The sequence below is a fragment of the Saccostrea echinata genome, unplaced genomic scaffold, assembly GCF_033153115.1.
Source record: "Saccostrea echinata isolate AGI-Se365-2 ecotype Australia unplaced genomic scaffold, CSIRO_AGI_Sech_v1 ptg000001l, whole genome shotgun sequence".
NCBI classification, from domain to species: domain Eukaryota; kingdom Metazoa; phylum Mollusca; class Bivalvia; order Ostreida; family Ostreidae; genus Saccostrea; species Saccostrea echinata.
In genome coordinates, this window is record NW_026889750.1 from 18,001,092 (window position 1) to 18,025,474 (window position 24,383).

At 35.1% G+C, this 24,383-nt stretch overlaps 4 protein-coding genes across 5 annotated transcripts in view; all 4 read left to right on the plus strand.

Moving 5' to 3' along the window:
- The first annotated feature begins 1,228 nt into the window (after positions 1-1,228).
- On the plus strand, positions 1,229-3,697 carry LOC133195167 (poly [ADP-ribose] polymerase tankyrase-like). The gene has a single exon (XM_061331032.1). The coding sequence runs from the start codon at positions 1,229-1,231 to the stop codon at positions 3,695-3,697; it is 2,469 nt and encodes an 822-aa protein (XP_061187016.1).
- A 4,769-nt stretch (positions 3,698-8,466) lies between these two features.
- LOC133195176 (uncharacterized) lies at positions 8,467-11,734 on the plus strand. Its single transcript, XM_061331040.1, has one exon. It carries the CDS (start codon positions 8,467-8,469, stop codon positions 11,629-11,631), a length of 3,165 nt encoding a protein of 1,054 aa, XP_061187024.1. The 3' UTR covers positions 11,632-11,734.
- A 5,029-nt stretch (positions 11,735-16,763) lies between these two features.
- LOC133195188 (uncharacterized) lies at positions 16,764-19,779 on the plus strand. The gene is made up of 2 exons (XM_061331051.1): positions 16,764-19,121; positions 19,270-19,779. Exons 1-2 carry the CDS (start codon positions 16,764-16,766, stop codon positions 19,777-19,779), a joined length of 2,868 nt encoding a protein of 955 aa, XP_061187035.1.
- A 4,359-nt stretch (positions 19,780-24,138) lies between these two features.
- The window catches only part of LOC133186494 (probable acyl-CoA dehydrogenase 6), a 95,961-nt gene continuing 95,716 nt past the window's right edge, over positions 24,139-24,383 (plus strand). For both annotated transcript variants that reach the window (XR_009721059.1, XM_061321733.1), the window contains exon 1: positions 24,139-24,330. Coding sequence is in view for 1 of the 2 variants with exons in the window: in XM_061321733.1 (XP_061177717.1) it covers positions 24,166-24,330 (165 nt within the window). In the remaining variant the exon portion in view is untranslated. The remainder of the gene's footprint in view (positions 24,331-24,383) is intronic.

Here is a 24,383-nt window from a genome sequence, read left to right on the forward strand (position 1 = left end):
ATGGATAGGCTAGAAAAGGTTCAGTTAAGTGCCGCAAGAATTGTTACAGGTTTACCAATTTTAGCATCGAAAGAATCTCTCTACTTAGAGACGGGGTGGGAACCTTTAGACAAACGTCGTCATACTGCTAAGTTAATAACTATGTTCAAAATTCACACCAATCAAGTACATGAATACTTAAGCAGTATCATTCCCCCTAAAATAAAAAAAATGTTTCATTGCATAATACACGAAACAGTGAAGATCACAAGGTTCCAACCAGCAGATTAGAACTCTACAAAAAATCTTTTGTACCCGACAATATTCGAAAATGGAACTCACTGAAATTAGAAGTCGGAGAAGCAACTTCTCTTAATACTTTTAAAAAAAAATATCACTGATATAATTACCAAACCCCCGAAATATTTTTCGTTTGGTAAACGTACTATCAATATGTACACAACTGTTTGCTAAATTATGATCTCTACAGACGAAATATTATTGATTATCCTAAATGTATTTGTGGTCAGAATGAGGATGTTCACCACTTTTTCTTTGTTTGTAAAAGATATATAAGAGCAAGAAATAATCTTTTTGACAAACTTTTTAGACTGGAAGAAACGATTCTAATAGACGCACATCTGTTGTTATGGGGTACTGATACTTTGTCTTATGATATGAACTGTTTTATTTTTTCAGCAGTTCATAAATTTATTAATGAATCTGGAAGATTTAATTAACATTTCAATTTATTTACGTCACTTGCCAATATTATTTACTATGTTATCATTGGGACAATTGTACTAACTGTATTAACGTTACTAACACCAGGAGAAGAACTTGTAAGTTGTAAGAACTTGTTTCTAATCCTTTTGTGTTAAGCAATAAAATATGTTCAAATCAAATCAAATGCAAACTTTTATTTTTCCATATTATTCTTTAATATCTACATTTATCCATTAACTATATGTTGAATAACCTTGGAAAGACTTTGCAGCATTTATCATTTCTTTACAAGAATAACCACTGTGTATAGATTATGTCGCACTTAATACTGCATTAAAAAGAGAGGGTCCAATTCATCCTAGTCTGAATAAAATTATGTTCAAAAATAGATTCAATATAACGACCACTTCCTGTTTTTCATAATAGTAAGTATAGGAATCATATATTGACAGTCTCAACTGCATGTCTATATATAGCCGAAAATATATTTATATACGATATATACAGTAACTAAACAGGAATAATGGCGACACCATCTACATTACATAAACTTCCTCTACACTCTGCAGCAAAAGAAAATGATATTGTTAAACTCGAACAATTTTTTCTTGATGGAGATTCTCATACAGTTAATCTACAGGACCAGCACGGTAGGACGGCACTTCACTGTCTTTTGGATTCTCCTACCTTTTCTGATTTGGAAGAAGTAAAGAGAGGGATTCAAATCCTTTTAGACAACGGAGCGGATATCAACATCCAAAACGAACATGGAGAGACGCCACTTCATACGGTGGTTAAAAACTATTTGGAATTTATTCCAGAAATTATTCGGTACATATTGACTCACAGCAAAAATTACGTGATGGACAAACAGGATGAGAACGGGTACTCTTTATTTCATTTGTTCATGTCTGACTTCAGTGACCTTGTCATAAAAAGTAATGGGTACAAGAAACTTTCGCAAGAAAAAAATGAATTCCTTCAAAGTTTACTCCGAGGGGAAATTTTGCAATACAATTTTTCTGCACTGCTAAATCAAAAGGAACGGAATGGGTATTCTGCGTTCCATACCTACAATGGAAATTCCGATTGCTCCCCAGAAATAATACAATTAATGGTCAGATGTGGAGGTGATGTAAACACAGCTTCTAAATTAGGAATCACCCCTCTTATGGAGTCAGTGCTCAGAGGGCGGAGGGATATTGTGGGAATTTTGTTGAAGGCAGGAGCAAACCCGAATCAAACAGACATATTTGGTCAAAGTTGTATCTTTCGTGTCTATACGAACGATTGTTTTGAATTGCTGAATCAGTTTGGCGCCGATTTTCACATTAAGGATAAGTTTGGAAGGATTCCGATCACAAATAATGCACTGTACACCCCAGAAGATCTCCCCCATTCAGGCATTGTCATCTCAAACGAATTCTCTCATTATCCACCTTTAATTGAAAAGTTTTTAGACGTTGGGATTAACATCAATGAATTAGACAAACATGGTTCCTCTGCACTTCACTATGGTGCGTGGTATGGAGATCCCACAATGGTGAGATCACTACTACAACATGGAGCAGATTTGAATATTTTGGACCACTATAGCTACTCACCTTTGGATTTAGCAATGCACGTAGGAAATGATAATCTTTACATATTCCTCGGTAACACAGATGATGGGGAAATTCGACCCGAGTGTGAAACAAGATATTGCAGACTTCTTATTAATGAAGCTGAAACAGACAATATGAAGACTGTGCTGAATGATTATTTAGGAATCAGAGATGATCCAATTTATCTTGTGACGTCACTTGCGAAATCCCCGAGGTTAGGAATGACAGATAAAAGACCCGAATCAAGGCTTATCAAGTCGGAGGTAACAGACCTGATGGAAAGAATAGCGGATGTTGTTGGAAAATTGAATCCGCTTTTTTCCTGTAAAATTTATCCAACAGGCAGTTCGTCTGAAGGTACAAAAGTGGGGGATCCAGACGAATTCGATTTTGTGTTCTGCTTGGAAAACTTTTCAAAACACTGTGTACCACACCAGGATGATGTTTTATTGAACAGCGGGTTTGTAAGTTTAAAGATTGAGTCTAGTGAAAGCGTGAAGAAATTTGATTTATTTCTTGATGGAAAGATTCTTTCAGCAGAAGGTGTTCGGGATACTTTTCAAGATCTGGTTACTTCTGCCCTGAATACCGCGAGCACATGGACCTCCGAATATTTATATTTCGACGGTCTTCTTGGGTTTCCCATGGATAAACCTGTTCTCAAACTGGAAATCCATTGGTTTGGACCCTTAATGAAGCACATGATAGTCGGTGTAGATATTGTTCCAGCGGTTTTGTCGAAGGATTGGCGACCCGTGGAATTAAGTGAAAAACAGCCTCTATTTTCTGTTGAGGAACAGTATATGTTTATTCTCAACTCACCAGAAAGCTATCAATGGAACGATAAAGACAGTGAGCATCTAGTGAGAATTTCTAGCTGTCTAATGGATAAACATTATCTAAAGAGCCTTCCTCAAATCTGTACTGAAAGTTACGCAGCAGCCAAAATTCTGAAAAGCTCTAATTTTTCTCCTAATGTTCAGTTTGACGATGATTTCACATCGACAGACTCCTCATCATTTGGTGATTTTGAAGAATCTTCTCAGAATTCGGACGGAAAACAAGACATTAATCCAATGAACAGAAATGGAAGACGTAACAAATACAAAAGGGAATACAGCGGTTACAACTCTCAAAATGTACATGCGTTCGTTAAATCGCTACCTTTTGAAGATCCAGTAGAGGTATCAACATCTAACGGACGATCTGATGATATCACTGACAGAGATGATACACAGAGATCAAAATGCAATTTTACCATGAATTGGCTCATGGACATTGATGATACATGCAAAGTTCGGAAGATATTTACCCCCAGAGATGAAAACGAGTTATTGATTGATGAGGGTTTTTGCAAAACCTCACCATCTGAAAAGAATAAAGATTAATCCATTTGTTGCAATAATCGGGAACCTGCAGAGAATGCAGATTATGAGGATAGTGGTGGAGTGCTAGAATCAACAGAGAAAGATACAAACGAAGACCCAATGAACAGTTACAACACATTGTCTCACTTGGGCTGTAATGATTGGAATAAAGCCGAAAAAGTCCCAAAGAGCGAGGAAAATTCATCTGATAATGTTGATTGGGAAGGCGGAGACATCGTTTCTGCATCAGATGAAATTTCAAGCTACATGTTAAAAATGTGTTTATTCCATGTTTTACAAGAAGAGAAAAATAGAGATTGTGAGGTTCCTTCGTACACTCTTCTAGAACTGACCATTAAAATTTACCAAAAGCTTCTGGCGTTTGCCAAACAAGGCCGTTTACCTTCATATTTTCTTCCCTTTATCGACGTCTTTACATACGTTAACAGCCACATTAGAGTTATTCCAGAAGAAGAATTAGAAATGGCGACAAAACAACAGTGTGAACGAATTCAAGCCCTCTGTAAAGTTATTTTGGGTATCTTAAAGCAGAATCCTAATGACTGCACAACCTTAAATGAAGATTCTCGGTAAAAAAATATTTATCTTCTGTAAAGGGTATCAAAAATATAAAAGCATTTAGTTGACCCTATTTTACGGGATCCTTAGAAAATTGATTGTAACTTCACTGCGATAAGTATGGACCATTGTGCATAACTGACTGTCTGAATAGGTAAGTGTAATTACGTTCAGTCAATTTCGTTTAGGAATGTCGTTTGGTAACGGCGCGCTATGTCCAGCTCATGATAATGTTATTGACGGTGTCTATTTTACTACAAGTATATTCCTTGAATTTGGGCACAAATAACTTTTGCACATTTTATCCAGATATCGTGAATTGGATTTAAATGTTGTTTATTTTGAAACGAAACGTTAGTGTAATGAAAATCTATCAGCTATACTTCTGTAGCTAGCATCTGTAGGCTTAGTGATTTTGTGGCTGCCAGGATGTTGGACTTCCAACCTACAAGTCTTCAATGGGAAATCAAGATAACTTTAAAAATAATCTTGTGTTAATTTTTATGCTTTGAAGGCATTATACCTGTAATTCTTGAAATGATATTACATGTATTCAAAATATAAATAACTATTTTAGCATTGTAAAGCTGATAACATTTGTTCATGGAATAAATTTTTAAAAAGAATACCATAAACATTATTGAAGTTCAGTTCCCAGCCTTTGAGTTAATATGTATTCAATTTTCTTTATATATAGTGACGTTTTTTATTAAATGTAAACAATATGAAAAAGGGCGGAATACATTTACATGTATCATGCAATGAAAACGATGAAAACAAAATACAAATAAATAACGGATGATGCAGGTGTCCCTCTAGAACTTACATGCGACCAGAAAGGGGAATAAATTGTGATTTTTTAAAAGTATATCCTTACAAATTTTAAAGTAAACAGAGAAGAGAATAAATTATACCTTTTAAGAAAAACATGTCTTAAAAAGGAAGATACAATCCACTTGGCTTGGTTATCTCTTAATTTGTCAATCAGTCACAAATTTTGTTCTGGTCACAACTCCCGAGCCATTCAGTAGACTGACTTCAACCTCTTGTATGTTCTTGTTTATGAACTTCATATTATGTTTTTCATTTACTTAAAATCATAACATGTAGAAGCTTTGAAAGACATAAGCCCATAATATTCACAAATGAACGCGTTTTAAATTATTAGAACTGTTTATTAAAGCTAAAAATATTCTATTCTATTTTCATTTTTTCATTTATTTATTTATTTATTCAATTATCGCTTTAAACAATTTTTTTTCTTTGTTCATAACAGATATATCCCCTTTCCAAACTAGATGCATTATCGCTGTCCACAATATACCGGAGTCGCAAGCGCGGCGCACTGATTAGAGCGTTTGCTCTATAGAGTAGCAGCGGAAATAGTTCATCCTTACGTCCCGGGTTCGAATTCACTGTGTGACGCGGAGACCGGTCCTTTGGATGAAACCGTATAAACCAAGGTCCCTTGCTGCAGTAGGTTTTGACAGAAAAAAAAATCCCTCACTGCTCAAAGATCGTAAGTGCCAAGTCCAGGTCTAAATATGCAGTCCTCAAACGGCAAGTGGTGGCGTCTCAATATGAGTAAAAAAAAAATCTCGAAGCGGCATTAAAAAAGCAAACATGTAAACAAACAATATGCTGGAGTGACCTTGATGACGTCATATTATCTATGCAAATACAAATGTACATCTACAATGGTCAACAACATATACTGACACGCAAAAGAAACGCAGCATCCTATTTTGGAGAAAAGATGCATACATATCAAGGTATAATTTTGTACATTAAAAAGGGATAGTTCTCACCATTGCATAGTCGGTTATTTTACGGCTGAATGAGTTTCATCCCATTTCCGGACCAAAATCCGAACCCAAATTAACGGAAATTTTAAATCGAACGTTTAACAAAATATTGACTAAATATTACGAACAGAGTTGTTTCTGTTCGACACAGTTCAGTGATTTTGACCGAGATTGACAAAGAAGTGTTCACAGCTCTGTAAAGGTGTGGTATAAATGTATCGATGGATATGGACATCCACAAGATTGGACATGGTGTCCTTTTGGTAAAAAAAAAATGGAATTGGAAGGTCTTGCATGTATCATTTTTAGTCGATGGCATGTTCTGAGCAAGGTTCTTCTTTGTTTGATGCCAAATGTTTCACATGAAATATAGAGATAACGAACAGTATTCAAGCTCAGAGTCCATTTAAACAATACAAATCGGGAGCAAAGCAAACACGGTCCTCCAAAACATCAGAGGTGGGATCAGGTGCCATGGAGGAGTGAGCATCCCCTGCCGACCGGTCACACCTGCCGTGTGCTCCTTGTCATAATAAGTAAATAACAGAAAAATCCGTCGACAATTCGATGTGTACATAATGGCGTAACAATTAATATGAAAAACGTCAGTCAGCATATGACTTAATGATAGATTGTTTTGCTGACAAGGTCATTGTATCACGACCATAGAACATACGAAATGATGACTTTAAACGAGACTGTTGATATCCTTGTTTTATCAACTTGTTTGTCAATAGCTTGCTTCTTTTAAGAAGTTGTTAATACGTAGAGCATGCTCTTGCGTATCGAATCAATTGACAGATATAAATCCCATTTGGTCGCCCGCGTGGCGCAGAGGTTAGAGCGTTTGCTCTAGAGTCGCAGGGTAAGGAGCTGATCCTTACGTCGCGGGTTCGAATCCCACTGTGGGACATGGGGACCGGTCCTTTGGACGAGACCGTATAAACCGAGGCCCCGTGTTGCAGTAGGAGCTGGCACGAAAAAGATCCCTCACTGGTCAATGGCCCTGAGTGCCGAGTATAGATCAAAATTTGCAGCTCTCCACCGGCAAGTGGGGGCGTCTCCATATGAGTGAAAAATTCTCGAGAGGAACGTTAAACAACAAACAAACAAACAAAATCCCATTTGCAGGTGATAAGGGTATATAGCTGCAAAAGTAAGGGAAGTTGACGATTGAAAAGTTAAAGTCATCACATTTAATTATCATAAAGCTTTGTTGTTAGATTACCATTAACGTCTTTTTCTAGTTAAATATCCAAATATGAAACAGATGTGTCAGACTGTGGTATCTTTTATTTCAAGCTCACTGGGATATACCGTGTCGACATAATTATGAATGGAAATAACTATTGTTGTTTGATAATAAGTCGTTTTATGATTTCAAATTTTCCAAAAGTTGCTTGGAATTTTTAAGTATCCACATCTGATTTACACCACTTCTCGATTATATTCAGTACTCCTGAAGTTTCTCCTCCATTGCTGTTAGTATTTTAGTGAGGAGTCAAGAAAGAGGCTTGGTAGAACATTTACTGGAACCCGCTATGTATCTTTGTTTGTAAGGATTTTTATGAAGTTTCGGAATCCAATAAAAATATGGTAATTCAAATTCGTTTTGGTTGTTAGGAATATTTAAAATATTCAAAATTGACTTATGAAAATCAGGACTGTTTCCTGACACGGAAGGCTAGAAACTACATTGTGTTATAGAAACTCAGTTGTGCATTTTGAATTATGGCACTGCATCGAGTTCTGTTGAAATACAAATTATTTGCTGGCGTCTATTTCGCAAGCACCCACAGTAGTAAGATTTTTCAGGATCTACTGTTGATGAAAGGTGAAGCTAGATAAGGAACTGTATGGGTCTGATTTTAAATTCGTTTGAACGATTTCAAAATCATTGGTTTAAAACACCATTAATCAAAACATTACATTGATTTTAACAAAACTGAAAACATCTGAGGTTGATATATAAAGAAGACCTATGCTCAGAACATGCCATTGACTAAAATGATACTTGGAAGGCTTTCGAGCGGAAGTGGTCCACAATTTTATAAACCATTCTTTGAAAAAAAAAATCATATCTTTTGTTTGTGTCTTTGGCAAGAAGCGTTTCATTCAAAATTGCGCATTTAATTTTTTTTTTAAAAAGCATGTTATATTTGAAAGTTTCTGAGTTTCGAAAATTACAAGTTAAAATGATATGTTGCATATCAGCTTCTATGGACAAATATGTAGCATATAATAGGAAGAAATATACCACCAAATAAATCATTAGTAATGTTAAATGTGTTATATTTCCATTTAAAACATTTCATTATACCTCTCTGATGACAACTTCCATTTTTAAAAGGAATCAATACACCAACCAGTTTGAATCTAAAAATAGATGAAAAGAATAAAGGAATAATGGCGACTTCGTCCGTAATCGAGAAACTTCCTCTTCATTCTGCAGCTAAAGAAAATGACCTAGTTAAACTCAAGCAACTCTTACTCGATGGAAATTCTCATACAGTTAATCTTCGGGATCAGCGCGGTAGGACGCCACTTCACTGTCTTTTAGATTCCCCTGCCTTTACTGATTTGGACGAAGTAAAGAGAGGAATTCAAATCCTGTTAGACAACGGAGCGGATATCAACATCCAAAACAAACATGGAGAGACGCCTCTTCATACAGTGGTTCAGATCTATTTGGAATTTATTCCAGAAATTATTCGGTATGTATTGACTCATAGCCAAAGTTACGTGATGGAGGCACAGGATGAGGACGGATACTCATTATTTCACTTGTTTATGTCCGACTTCAGTGACCATGTCAAAGAAAACAAAATATACCATCAAATATTGAAAGAAAAAGAAGAATTTATTCAAGCATTACTTCGGGGAGAAATTCTGAAATTTAATTTTTCTGCGCTTTTAAATCAAAAAGAGCGCAATGGGTATTCGGCATTCTACACCTATATTGGAAATTCTACCTGTGCCACAGATACTGTACAATTAATGATCAGTTGCGGAGCTGATGTAAACACTTCTTCTGAAATAGGAACCACACCCCTTATGGAGTCGGTGTTAAGAAGACGGAGGGATATTGTAGAAATTCTTCTAAAGGCAGGAGCAAACCCAAACCAAACAGACATATTCGGCCAAAGTTGCATTTTTCGTGTCTATACTAACGATTGTTTTGACTTGCTGAATCAATATGGCGCCAATTTCAAAATAAAAGATAAATTTGGAAGAAGCCCGATTACAAATGTTGAACTTTACATTTCAGAAGACCTACCTCATTCAAACATTGTCCTCTCGCAAAACTTTTCTAAATATCCACCTTTATATGAGAAGTTTCTAGAAGTTGGAATGAATTCCAACGAAGTTGACAAGCATGGTTCTTCTCTTCTTCACTATGGTGCATGGCATGGAGATTCCAGAATGATCAAAGCTTTAATAGAGCATGGTTCAGATTTGAATATTTTGGATAACAGTGGCAACACACCTTTGGATTTAGCAAAGCATGTGAGAAATGAGAATGTTTATAGCTTATTTGGTGAAACAAATGAGGAGGTTAATCAAAATAACAATGAAACAAAATATTGTAGATTTATCATAAATGAAGCTGAAACAAACAAAATGGAGACTGTGCTGAATGAGTATTTAGGAATCAATGATGATCCCGCTTGCCTGGTGATGTCACTAGTGAAATCTCCGAGGTTAGGAATGACGGAAATAAGACCAGAAGTTAGAGAAATTAAAGCAGAAGTAACATGCCTAATGCAAAGAATAGCAAGTGTTGTTGGAAGATTGAATCCACTTTTTTCCTGTACAGTTTATCCAACAGGTAGTTCGTCAGAGGGTACAAAAGTAGGAGACCCAGACGAATTCGATTTTGTGTTCTGCTTGGAGGAATTTTCAAAATATTGCGTTCCGCATCAAGATGATGATATTTTAAATAGTGGGTTTGTAAGTTTGAAGATTCAGTCAGGAGAAGGTATGGAAAAGTTTGAAGCATTTCTTGATGAATCAACTCTTTCAGCAGAACTTGATCGCGGAACCTTCCAAGATTTGATTACTTCTGCTCTTAACACCCCGGATATTTGGACATCCAAACACTTGTATTTCGATGGTCTTCTTGGGTATCCCATGGATAAACCAGTTTTAAAGTTAGAACTCCATTGGTTTGGTCCCATTATGAAGCACGTAAGAGTCAGTGTAGATATTGTCCCTGCTGTTGAGATAAAGCATTGGAAACCCATTGAATTAACTGACAAAAAGGTTGCGTGTTCTATTGAGGACCAGTATTTGTTACTATTCCATTCACCAGAACGCTGTCAATGGGACGACAAAGACGATGAGCATTTAGTGAGAATTTCTAGCTCTCTGATGGAAAAATGCTTTCTAAAAAGTCTTCCTAAGATCTGTACTGAAAGTTACGCGACAGCGAAAATTCTAAAAAGCATCAATTTTCCCCCTAAGGTTCAGTTCAATGAGGAGGTAGATATGGAAAAGATAACAACATCAGAATTAAGATTGCTGCAGCAGACAGATTCAACTTCGACCAGTGAATTGGAAGGTCAACATAAAAAAGAGAAGGAAAACAATGTGAGCGACAATGATTATGATAATGAAGGTATGCAAAACAAACAACCGTCTAATCAAGTTCTGACAGTTCAAGTTTCACAGGACATTTCGAATGCTGAAGAGCAATCTGTGAGTATTGTGAATAAAGCACAAACCTTTGACAACAACCCTGTCCTACCATGGATGATGGATATTGATGAAACTTATAAGGTACGAAAGATATTTACACCAAAAGAAAACAATAAATCGAAGAAAAAAGTATATTTAGATGAACAAATGGGAATGACCTGTACAACGTCAGTTTTTGAAAAAGACAGACATAAATTGATTTGTTTCAAACCCATGGAATGTGGGCAGGATTCAAATAATCTGAATAATCATGTTATACAATCGGAAGAAAAACAGGTGGGTGGACAGTCAACATACAGTCTCAACACAGAACAAGACCGTGATTTAAAGCTCGACTTAGGTTTTCCTGATAAGAACATCGGCAAAAATATCGATCGTAATGGCAGCACTGAAGACAATACAAATGATAGCATCAAAAGTACAAATGATAATACTGACGAAGAAGACGTAGATAGCGAGGAAGGTTCTGAGGACATGGAAGATGATTCGTCATGTGAAACTGAGTGGGAAGGAGGTGATGTCGCATATGCGTCAGATGAAATTTCGAGCTACATGTTGAAAATGTGTTTATTTCATGTTGTACATGAAGTAAAAAACAAAACCGGTGATATGCCTACTTTTACTCTTTTGGAACTGACCATAAAGATTTACGAGAAGCTGCTGACATTCGCTAAGGAAGGCCGTTTGCCTTCTTTTTTTCTTCCTTTTCTTGACGTTTTCACATACGTTAACACTTATATAAAAGTAATACCAGAAGAAGATTTAGAAACTCTAACTAAGCAACAGTGTTCACGAATTCAAGCCTTCTGTAAGGTTATTCTTGGAATACTTAAGCAAAACCGTGCAGGCGAAGTTACATTGTACCATAGGTAATAGGTGTTGTGTAATATTTTTAAAAAGGACTACGAGCTCCACCTTTATGTATAATTTATATCTTCCGTTGTGTAAACAACCCTTTATGTATGAAAGAGTATGTTTAATGAGAAAGTGTCAATTTCAAATTTAAATTTCATTTTTTCCCCATTTCATTGCACAATGCACATGATTTTCTTTTAAAAAATTCACATTGTGATGTACATCCTGTCAGGAAATAATGGATCATAAATTTTGTGAATCATAAATTGATACAACAAACTCTATTATGACCATTGATCAGTGTACAGTAGACAACAGCGAATGTCGTTACAATTTCTGAAAAAGAACAATTGATATAAAACACGTGCACCTTTCTTAAAATTTACTTGAGTATCAGTGTTCAATAGATGTATAAATACTTTTTAATTTTTTTAAAGTCGTCCAACACAAGATCAATCCTTCTAATTTTTTTTTCAATGAGATGCTAGTATTGCACCAAAAATTTCTTGAAATACAAATGGATTGTGACACACAATTAAAACATTGGATTTTTTTAAATTTAATTTAGTCATGTAAGCACTGTAATAATGTAGCAACTGCTTAAATTATTACTAATTTTCACATTGGAAAAGATTAGATCTGCTTTAGATAAGTTGTTATTTGCTGTTTGTTTAATACATGACCAGTAGATTGGAGAGAAAAATAGACCCACAGTCTCTTTCAGGATTATGAATTAAGAAATTAATATTGAATTATAATTTAAAAATCACGAATTACAAGCAGGAATATTATAATACCGCAAAGCTGTCTGTTCTTTGACATAACTCAGAAAATTAGGTATTTTTTTCTGATAATATGACTCTCTGTCCTCCTTATCTCTTCATTTCTTTTCACTGTTTGTGATTTTCTGTTACACATTTTACATGTACTTCTGAAAAGTTTGTACAATAATATACATTATGCTCTTTTGTACTCAGTGCACCATTAATTTGGTTTAAATGGTTAAACTGAACTGAAATGGATTAAGGAAATCAACTTTGCTGATACATGTATTCAAAAAACACACATAGCCATTCATTCCCATGCTACCTGTAGGTACATGCACATGTACAGTTTTTGGAAATCGCTCTCGAAGCTTATCCGGGAATGGCAAGCCATGTACTCAATAGCAAATATGAACGCAATAAGGTTAACCATTCTTTCTAAAAGTAAACAAATTCTCCTGAAATTTATGCTTTTAAGGACAGATGATACAAACAAAAAAGTGGATGCATAGATAGATATATATTCTTTGGACCTATTTTGGTAGATGATGCAAATATCAAATTTCTAAAATATTAAAGAATCGTTAACTTTCTATGATGTTCAAAATTCTACCTTAATTTCTGAATCACCCCTATAAATCTGTACAACGTTTTATCGATTTATAGGACACTATTGCGAAATTTCGAATGAAAATTGAAAATTTATTCGGTTAAACTGAAACGATATACTTATATAAATATGACTTTAGTTGTTATTTTTATGATTTTTGGAATAGTTTGTATCATCTGTACTTAAATTAAAACTTTTTCTGACCCAGGACCTGTTATCATAGCGGACCTTTTCTCAAAGGGTCGTACCTTTTCTTACAAAAGTCAGACCTTAAAGATTATTACATCTAGGTCTCACTCAACTGTTGATTTTTAGAATGGACAGGTTTTTTTCAAAAAAAAAAAAAAAGAAAGAAAAAGAATGGACAGTTACAACAAAAAGATTCGAGAGTTACAGGTAGAGTTTGGAATGTACCCAAGAGGGAAACAAAATCAAATACAATAAATACGCGTATTTAATTTACATGTAAATAACAAAAAAGAACATGGAGATCTTGGTTAATCCAGAACACAATATTTGCACAGCATCCTTATAATTTCACACTTTTAAATTCATGAATGATACAAACTATTTGAAAACTTAAAACTCAATTTTCACTCATAATTTAAATGATAATCAAAATTTCAGAAACATCATTTCGTCGGGAAAAAAAATCATTTTAAGATGGAAGTACTGCTAATATTAAGTCCAACACGCAGAACACAGTTTGCATCATGAACATCACACTGCTGCAGTTACTATTTCCTTAGAAAATAATTAAAATTGAAACATTTCCAGACTTGATTCGAATTTGGTTATCAGTATTTCTTTGGAAAGGAAATAAGTTTTCAGGTCGAGGTTCGGCTCATCCAACACTCAAAACACAATCTGCACCCCTGTAGTCAATATATGTCCTCAAAAATTGAATTGAAATGAAACATTTCCAAATTTGATCTTTCTTCCTGTTACATGTACATTTGGTGCCATGTCCTGGAAATGACATGCAGAATAGTTACCTTTTGGGTATAGATGCAACGTCAGGAATTGCTACTGAACGTTATAACGTCAAACCGGCGTCGAAATGGTAGTTTTTGACGTGCGATGACTAAGATATGTATTTAGAGAATAATTAATCATATTAAAGAAATGATAATTTGTGGAAAAACCTTGGGTAAATTTTTTTTTTCATTAAAGCAGTTCATCGAGAAGAATTGTTGCTAATTTTCTATCATTGTGTTTTCTATTCCATGTGAAGTCACGCTTTATATGAAAACTCTACCATTGCATAGATTTAAAAAAAATTAACCTCATTTGTATATGATAATTCTTTCATGATTATTTAAAAAAAAAATCGACAGAAAATTAAAGGCGACTTAAGGAAAAAGAGACGTATTGATCGAAATTAAGTTTGAAGGGTACAGAAATACGTAAATAAATTAAAAACGTACAACCCCGCATTGTAAGAACGTCAGATGTCATTTTGGCAAGCTAGAAGACCTTCTGCAAGACATCTTCATTTTTTTGTAATTTTCTTTTCAACTTATAAGATCTGGTGAAACATACACTTACGGAAAGTAATTTTTAAGTAATTTCCACTGATATTAATTTTTCCTTTTGAATTCGGAATAAATTAATAAGCTATTAACTAATACATAATTGACATGACGTTATTTGCGCATTTGACATTTTTGCAGGGCACGGAAGATAAATAGTAAAATAGTAAAATATCCAATTATGAAACAGATGTGTCAGACTCTATGGTATCTTTTATATCAAGCTCACTGGGATATATCGAATGCTATAAAATTATATATCCTGATCCTCCTCTAACTCCTCCTTCCATGTGTACCTACCCTTTGGTGAGCACAGTGCAACAGACGGTCTAGTTAACGTAAGAGTTATATGTATACATTATTTGACTTAACTCTCCCGCTAAAACGATTAAGGAAACGACACTTCACTGTCTTTTTGATTCACATACCTATACTAAAGAAAAGAATTCAAATCCCTTTAGAAAAGCGGGGCAGATGCCAAACAAACATACAACACGAGACGCCTATTCACATGGTGGTACGCAACTACCTAGAAGTATTAACTCATATGGCATGGAGACACGGAATGAGGCCGTGAGTACTCATTATTTGACTTGTTAATGTCTTACTTTAGTGACCATGTCAAAGAAACAAAATAATTCATATCAAGGTTTCCACCTGCAACTACACTTTGAACTTCTTTTCAGACACCGGTGGGTTTAATATCTTATGTGCCCTCTTTCTCAGTTGCCATATTGACTGCATTCATGTTTGCTGATTTGTGCGTTCTATATCTCTTTTCTACGCATTTTTTGGATTTCTTATATAAGGTTATCATAAACTTTCCCATGATAGTAATGATGATAATCAAAATTGGTTTCATTCTGGTTTTAAAGAAAGGTGTATGGTATTTATAATCCATATTATAATATTTTGTCGCACATTTTTCATACATTATTTATTTATGAGTCTGTTCCTCCTTTGACGATTTTTAAAAGAATAGTATACATAAAAAACTTTCTTTTAAGCTCAAGATTAGATTTTTTTTCAAATCTAATTCTTTCCGAGAGTATGGCGTCTACAATGTCATTTGAAAGGATGGCAATCAAAGGCAACCTTTTTTTCCGGTAAACTGCAACACATACCACCTTGTTCAACCTTAACCTTAATTTCTATTTCATTATTCAATACTCCAAAATTATTTAATATTATAGCATGTTAGCCTTGTGGTAGGACGCTCACTCCGTGATTGGGATGTTCCGGTTCTATTCTCGTTGCCGGCGCAGCATCAAACCTAAAATGTTTAAACATTAGATAGTATCTGTTTCTATTTGTATCGTTTCATTAGACTTTCGAGATTGAATACTCTTTGTTATCTTCATATTTCATTTCTTCACCAAGCTCCCGGTATAAGAACTGAAAGACACGGGTTTGTGAGGTACGTATTATCTGAAAATTGTAGGTCCTGTGTCACAGTAGGAGTTGGCATGATAAAGAACTCTCGCTACTCAATGCCACTGGGTGCCAAGTAAAGGTCTAAATTTGAAGCCCTTCATCGGTGTTTGGTCACTTTTCATAAAAGGGAAAAAATCTCACAAGGAACACAAACATTAATCAATCAATCGTCGAGTAGAATAAGGTTTTAACAAAATTCAAGGTTGCTTTTACAGTTCTCTTCATCATAAAATAACCATAATTGAAATATAGTATAACCTCATACATGAATAAATCTTATTCATTGTAAATGAAATATATGGAGATAACGAACAGTAATCGAGCTCAAAAGTCCATTAAACAATACAAAATAGGAGCAGAGCAAACACGGACCTCCAAACATCAGAGGTGGGATCAGGTGCCATGGAGGAGTGAGCATCCCCTGCCGACCGGTCACACCCGCCGTGTGCTCCTTGTCATGATCGGGAAATAACGGAAAAATCCGTCGACAATTCAGTGTGTAAACAATGGCCTAACAATTAGTATGAAAAACGTCAGTAAGCATTTGACTCAATGATAAATTGTATTTGTATTGTATTATAAATTTGTAATTGTATTTTTAAAGCTAATCAATTTACATTTTATTATTAACAGATATCTTCTATCGCATTTCGATGTTTATCCCATCAGAATTATAACTGAAAGACCTCACCGTATTTCCATATGCACCGTACATGATAAAGGTGAAGTGCACTCTAACTGTTCATAGCCGAAGTTGTTATCAAAGGTTGTTTCACTGTATTACAGGTACAATTCACAAATTGGGGAATCATGTCTGCTTTGTCAACTAAACATGAACTTTCTCTTCACTCCGCTGCAGAAGAAAATGACCTGGTTAGACTCGAACAACTCTTACTCGATGGAAATTCCTATACAGTTAATTTACAGGACCAGCACGGTAGGACGGCACTTCACTGTCTCTTAGATCCCCATACCTTTTCTGATTTGGACGAAGTAAAGAGAGGAATTCAAATCCTTTTAGATAGCGGAGCGGATATCAACATACAAAACGAACATGGAGAGACGCCACTTCATACGGTGGTTCAGAACTACTTGGAGTTCATTCCGGAAATTATTCGGTACATATTAACTCACAGCAAAACTTATATCATGGAAACACAGGATGAGGAAGGATTCTCATTATTTCACTTGTTCATGTCTGATTTCAGTGACAATGTCAAAGAAAAGAAGGAATATCAAAAACTTTTGCTGGAAAAGAATGAATTCATTAAAAGTTTACTTTGTGGAGAAATTATGAAATGTAATTGTTCTGCTTTATTGAATCAAAAAGAACGCAAAGGATATTCAGCATTCCTTACTTTTCTGGGGAATTCTGATTGCCCCATAGAAACAGTACAATTAATGATTGATTGTGGGGCTGACGTAAACACTTCAACTGAAATAGGAACGACTCCTCTTATGGAGTCTGTGTTCAGAAGACGGAAGGATATTGTAGAAATTCTGTTGAAGGCAGGAGCAAACCCAAATCAAACAGACATATTCGGTCAAAGTTGTATTTTTCGTGTCTATACTACCGATTGTTTTGAATTGCTGAGTCAATATGGTGCCAATTTCTACATCAAAGATAAATTTGGAAGAACCCCAATAACAAATGTTGCACTTTACACGCCGGAAGATCTTCCTCAATCAAGCATTGTCATTTCACAGAACTTTTCGAAGCATTCACCATTGTTTGAAAAGTTCCTAGATATTGGAGTAAATTGCAACGAAGTTGACAAGCATGGTTCCTCCCTTCTTCATTATGGGGCATGGTATGGAGATTCCACAATGATCAAAGCACTAATACAACATGGCGCAGATTTGAATATCTTGGATTTTAATGGCTACTTACCTTTGGATTTAGCAATGCATGTTGGAAATGATACCATTTACAGCTTACTTGGTGGAACTCATGAAGCAGACACTCGAACTGACAATGAAACTAAGTATTGCAAATTTCTCATTAATGAAACTGAAACAGACAATATGAAGACGGTGCTGAATGAGTATTTAGGAATTAAGGATGACCCTGCTTATCTTTTGATGTCACTTGTGAAGTCTCCGAGGTTAGGAATGACGGAAATAAGAGCCGAACCAAGACATATAAAGTCAGAAGTCACCGGACTGATGCACAGGATAGCAGACGTCATCGGAAGATTGAATCCGCTTTTTACCTGTACAGTCTATCCTACAGGGAGTTCGTCTGAGGGTACAAAGGTCGCAGATCCGGACGAATTCGATTTTGTGTTCTGTTTGAATATCTTTTCAAACCATTGTATACCACATCAGGATGTCAGTTGTATGAACAGTGGGTTTGTAAGTTTAAAAATTAAGTCAAATGAAGTTCGAGGGAAGTTTGAATCCTTTCTTGATGATGAGACTTTCTCAGCAGAACTTATTAGGGGTACATTTCAAGATTTGGTTACTTTTGCCCTTAACAACCCAGACGTATGGACCTCTGAATATTTGTGTTTTGAAGGTCTAGTTGACTATCCTGCGGATAAACCAGTTCTGAAACTAGAAATCGATTGGTACGGTCCCATTATGAAACATATTGTAGTCAGTGTTGATATTGTTCCTGCTGTTCAGATAAAAGATTGGAAACCCGTGGAAATAATTGACAAACAGGCAATATGTTCTGTTACCGAACAATATTTGCTTATTCTGCATTCACCAGAGCGCTGTCCTTGGAGCGGTAAAAAATGTGACCAACTAGTAAGAATTTCCAGCTCTCTTATGGAAAAGCAACTTCTAAGCAGTCTTCCTTATATTTGCACTGAAAGTTATGCAGCAGCCAAAATTTTGAAAAGTTTCAATTTTTGTCCAAAAATTCAGTTTGATGAGGAAATTATCCTAGAAACGGTAGGTTCCATCGGAGTTTTGTTTGATGAACCACAGTCAAGTTTGACTGGAAACTTGGAAGATGAATTGAAGATGGAGGATGAAGGTAACCTGACCAAACGAAAAGAAGGCGATGAAGGCATTATATACGAACAGACGACCAGTCAGATTTTACCCTCTCGAGTCTCCCATGACATTTCAAAATCTGAAGATGTCATGGATAAAACACAAACTTCCGAGCACAGACCTGTTTTGCCCTGGATGATGGATATTGATGAAACTTACAACGTTCGAAAGATATTTACCCCAAAAGAAACTGGAGAAATGAAGAACAAAACATATATAAACGAAAAAATATGGAATGACATATACAACGTCAATTTTTGAAAAGGGCAGACATAAATTAATCTATTTTGAACCCCTTGAATGTGAGCAGAGTTCCAAAAATTTGAATGAAGGTGGTTCAGAATTGGATGACAAAGAGGTGAATGGACAGCCAAAAGGCAGTCTAAACTCAGTAATAGACTCCGAACAAAACTCTGAATTAGATTGTGCTGATAGGAACAACATCACCGAAAATGTCCATAGAAACAGCACTCAGGACAGTGCGAATGATAGCATCAAAAGTACAAATGATAATACCGACGAAGACGTAGGTAGTGAGGAAAATTCTGAGAACTTGGAAGACGATTCGTCAGGTGGTACTGAGTGGGAAGGGAGTGATGTCGTGTCTGCGTTCGATGAAATTTCCAGCTTTATGTTGAAAATGTGTTTGTTTCATGTTGTGCAAGAAGAGAAAACCAAAAACGGTGATGTGCCTACTTTTACTCTTTTGGAACTGACCATAAAGATTTACGAGAAGTTGCTGACATTCGCCAAGGAAGGCCGTTTACCTTCTTATTTTCTTCCTTTTCTGGATGTTTTGACATACGTTAAACTCATATAAAAGTGATACCAGAAAAGGATTTAGAAGCGCTGACTAAGCAACTGTGTGAACGAATTCAAGCTTTCTGTAAGGTTATTTTGGGAATATTGAAGCAAAATCCGTCGGACGATGTTACCTCATTTGAGGACTCATAATAGAATTTGACAATTGTACGAAGACAATGATAAATAATACATGTAAAATTTTGATTGATACTTAAATTACAAATTAACTTAATAGGAATCAATTTGTAGTCTGCTTTCTTGGAATCATATGAGACCCTTTCATAACCAATAACTATTTGTAAATGTATATGATGTGTAAATAATATGCATATAGTGGTTTTGGACGTATTTAAAAGAAATACAATATGCTTTTTTGAAATGTCAAAGTTCGCTGTTATTTACATGTATTCAATGACACTTTTTAAAATTTGGAACTATACTAGATCTTATGTGTAGATTCATTCTAATGTGAGGTCACTTTATTTTCCTTGGTCTGATTGTCGCTATCTACATCTGAATGTTTGGTAGTTGAGTCTTTAATTCGAGATGACATCCAGTGACTGTTGGTTTTACGGTATTTTAGACACTTCCTCTCAGTCAACATATATTTTTACAACAATGAAAAAAAGGGAATTCGAATTTAAAAAAATTACTCTTTTTTTTAAATTGTGACTGGTTATTTGATTATATTGCAAGAACATTTGGTGTAACAAGAAGTGAAAAAATACGAGGAACCAGACTGCCACATTCCTCCTTCCTTAAATGATACCAATCAAGGCTATTCATAGGCAGGTCTTTCAACCTGTCAAATCCTGGTCACGGCACCAAATGTAACAAAAAGGAAGGAAGGCGACGGGCCAGTCCACGGTTAACCCCTCCCCTTTTTGAACTCTAGAGAGGTGCTTTAACAAAATGAACTTCCTGATACATACATGTATGGACCATTGGACTTGCAAATAAGGTCCTGCAGGGGAGCAAAAGAATCTTGGTTAGTGCCTTTGCAGCAAAGACATGGATAGGGTACGTAAGTAATGTGGTGTTCAGACTGGATCGATTGTCGGTGGCCAAGTAGCTCAAATGGTTGAGCACCTGTCTAGAGTTGATGAGGCTTGGTTTCGAATCCTGGACTTGTCCTTTGCATTTTCTCCCTCCCTGTTACAATTGTATATATTAAAACAAAGTAAATCAAAGTACAGAATGTACTCCTGAAAGAGTAAATTTTCGTTCATTTGAAGAAAAAATCAATCATCAAAATAATGTCAATGTTTTGTTTTGTTTTGTTAACAAGAATTATATAGTAACATTAAATGTTATTAAATATAATGTGACAATGTAGTGCAAACAATGCTATGTAAGTGCTTTATTCATGTATTACATCTACCTTGCCCCGCGTGGCGCAGTGGATAGAGCGTTTGCTCTAGAGTCGCGGCGTAAGGATCGAGTTGATCCTTACGTCGCGGGTTCGAATCCCACTGTGGGACGTGGAGACCGGTCCTTCGGATGAGACCGTATAAACCGAGGTTCCGTGTCGCCGTAGGTGCTGGCACGGCACGAAAAAGATCCCTCACTCAATGGCCCTGAGTGCCGAGTATAAGTCAAAATTTACAGCTCTCCAAGCAAGAGTTGGCGTATCCATATGAGTAAAAAATTCTCGAGAAGGACGTTAAACAGTTAAACAATAAACAAACAACAAACAAACAAAAACCTTGTACATTGATACATCCCCCCCCCCCCAATACATACACATAAAAATTCAGTATGTGTTGCAGCATGTTATGTAGTCATTTATACACTTCAATCCCTATTATCAGCAAATGAATTCGTCAATGAAATGTATGGAGATAATTAACGAACAGTATTCAAGCTCAAAAGTCCATTAAACAAAACAAATTTTGGAGCAATCCAGTTCCTAGCGTGGTATTAATAAGTCAAAATAATGATCAAAGTTCAAAATGCCTGTTAACATGAAAAGCTGAAAAAGCTTTAAAGTTTACTTTGAAAACATTTATTTACAATATACATTTTAAAATATATTTTCTGCAAAATGTTTAATAAAAATGAGATATCATGTGGTGTGATTAACAAGTGACTTCAATGTCAAGAATGAGTGCCTGCAATCTGTAGAAGGTTTTGATTCTAGAAAGAGGTGGGTATTAGTAAGATGTGTAGAAATATGTTTACTTAGAACTGTGAATTTTAAGATGTCTTTCCCCTGAAAATGGGTATATATCCCTTTCACAACTTGTAACAGGGTATATTTAAGGAATCACTGTCTAGTTAGTAGAGTATACCAGGGCATCAACGATAGTTGGAAACGTGGGATAATTTGCATAACGGGCGAAGCCCGTTATGCATAAATTATCCCACGTTTCCAACTATCGTTGATGTGCCTGGCATACTTTACTAACTAGACAGTGATTCCTTAGATTTCCATTTCATTGTGAAATAAAATTGTAAATTTAGATTTTAAAGATTTAAATTACACGAGGCCTCACATATCAATTTCAATAGTCCCCGCCCACTGACGTCAAACACAAAGACAGCCGCACGAGATTTACATGCATATTAGGCCTCCTTAGAGTCAGTCGAAAAGAAAGCCGCACGAGAATTACATGCATATTAGGCCTTCTTATAGCTCCTGACCTTTCGCTTGGCGAAATTTGCATTCGAGTGGAATGATCAAGAAATCAACTCTCCTAACTTTCAAAGAGTTATCACAGAGAAAACAAATCGAAATGGAAATATATCCCTTTCACAACTTGTAACAGGGTATATATCCCTTTCACAACTTGTAACAGGGTATATATCCCTTTCACAACTTGTAACATTAATTAATTGCAAATATTATTTTTTTTTAGTAAATGTAATATTCTTAGGTATTATAAGATATATTGATATTTATGTCTATAGTATCATTGTTACAACGCAAAATGTAAAAAAAAAAAAAAAAAAAAAAACCTGAAATTATAACGTTTTGGATTATTACATTTTGCGTCGAGGTCAAGGCAGAATGTAATATGCAAAATGTAAAACCACACATTTTGGATTATTACATTTTGCGTTATTACATGTTGCGTATAGGTTAACGCAAAGTCTAATAATCCTCTATGGATCTAATATTAAAATCTAGATATCGTTGAATACAACTGTGAAAATCACTCATTTTCGCGAGGTTTAATTTTCGATATAATCATGGTATGAAGAGTCCTATGAATGCATGTCCTTCGCGAAATGTAAAATTTCAATTGTATAACAACTGAACACTCTGTCAACCACGAAATCAAATTCCCACCAACAGAAATTTTTTCCTCAAAGCACGAATATTTGACCCCAGGAAAATATGTGATTTTAGAGTATTTTGAATCACATTTCCTGAAGTATCAAAAATCTAACATTTCTATATGGTATCAAAAATATAAATACATGTATTTTCCCAATTTGCGTTCCTAATATTCTGTGTCGAAATTTGCACAAATTTTATAAACGCCAATTGAAATAATTTACTTGTGTTACTAGTGGTAAAAACTTATCCTCCTAAATTCAAGGAGAAATAATTTCCCGAGGAGCAGCAAGTTAAAAAGTTACAACATAACAGAAATGTTTTAACATATAAGTTTTAGATAAAATTACATCCTATTCGATTTACTGAGAATATAAAAATATTTTGAGTCATAAGAACATTGATTAAAAACAAGAAAACTTCCAAATGTTAAAAAATGTTTATTATTAATCAATATAAAGATTTCCCACTTTCAATGATTTAGATGTGGAGATGATAAGCGATAATTACAACCTGCGATATTACATTCTGCGTTAACTTCCAAAAAGTAATGACACAAGATGTAATAAACCAAAAAGTGTGTTTTTACATTTTGCTTTTTTACATTCTGCGTCGAGATCAAAACAAAATGTACGAGCTAATGTAAAATGTAATAACTTTTAAAATATGTTATTACATTTTACGTTATTACATTATACGTTGACCTCAACTCCAATTGTAGTAACGCAACATATAATAATTCAAAAAGTGTGCTATTACATTTCGCGTTATTACATTCTGCGTTGATCTGGACGCAAAATGTAATAATCTCAGTTTATTACACTTTGCGTATTTATTACATTTTGCGTTGAAACATATACCGTGTATTAATTATTCCTATATGCAAACACATGTTATTGTACTTCAAAAACCAACATATGATTATGTGGCTGAGTAATATATTTGCGCCAAGTCAATCTGCATTTCATTGGTGACAAAGCATTTTGATGAAATAATAGTAAGAGCTGGATAATATTAACATGATTTAGATTAAGGCGAGCGTTGATGAGAGGGGCATTTTGTTTTTAGTATCGGGTTTGTTGTTTTCATATTTGTTGAATTGCGATCCCGACGTTACGCAAAATGTCAACAAAAAGTTTGTCAAAGTTACTTGGAAGGAATCTTGTGGCAATAAGTCGTCATGGAAGTCGACTGAGTTCAACTCAAGTTCAGAAAAAGAATCAGAATGATGCTTCAAGTGGAATATTCTCACAAGAACACCAACAGCTGCGGGATTCGTTGAGAAAAGTAAGAAATGTTGCTTCTGAACTTTGATCTGTAAACGTCTTTAATAGTTTAAG

Bases quoted from the DNA above. Each gene is read 5' to 3' on its own strand.
- LOC133195167 (XM_061331032.1), top strand. From the start codon at position 1,229: ATGGCGACACCATCTACATTACATAAACTTCCTCTACACTCTGCAGCA.
- LOC133195176 (XM_061331040.1), top strand. From the start codon at position 8,467: ATGGCGACTTCGTCCGTAATCGAGAAACTTCCTCTTCATTCTGCAGCT.
- LOC133195188 (XM_061331051.1), top strand. From the start codon at position 16,764: ATGTCTGCTTTGTCAACTAAACATGAACTTTCTCTTCACTCCGCTGCA. The intron at 19,122-19,269 runs GTTCGAAAGATA...GAATGTGAGCAG, and splicing joins ATATTGATGAAACTTACAAC to AGTTCCAAAAATTTGAATGA.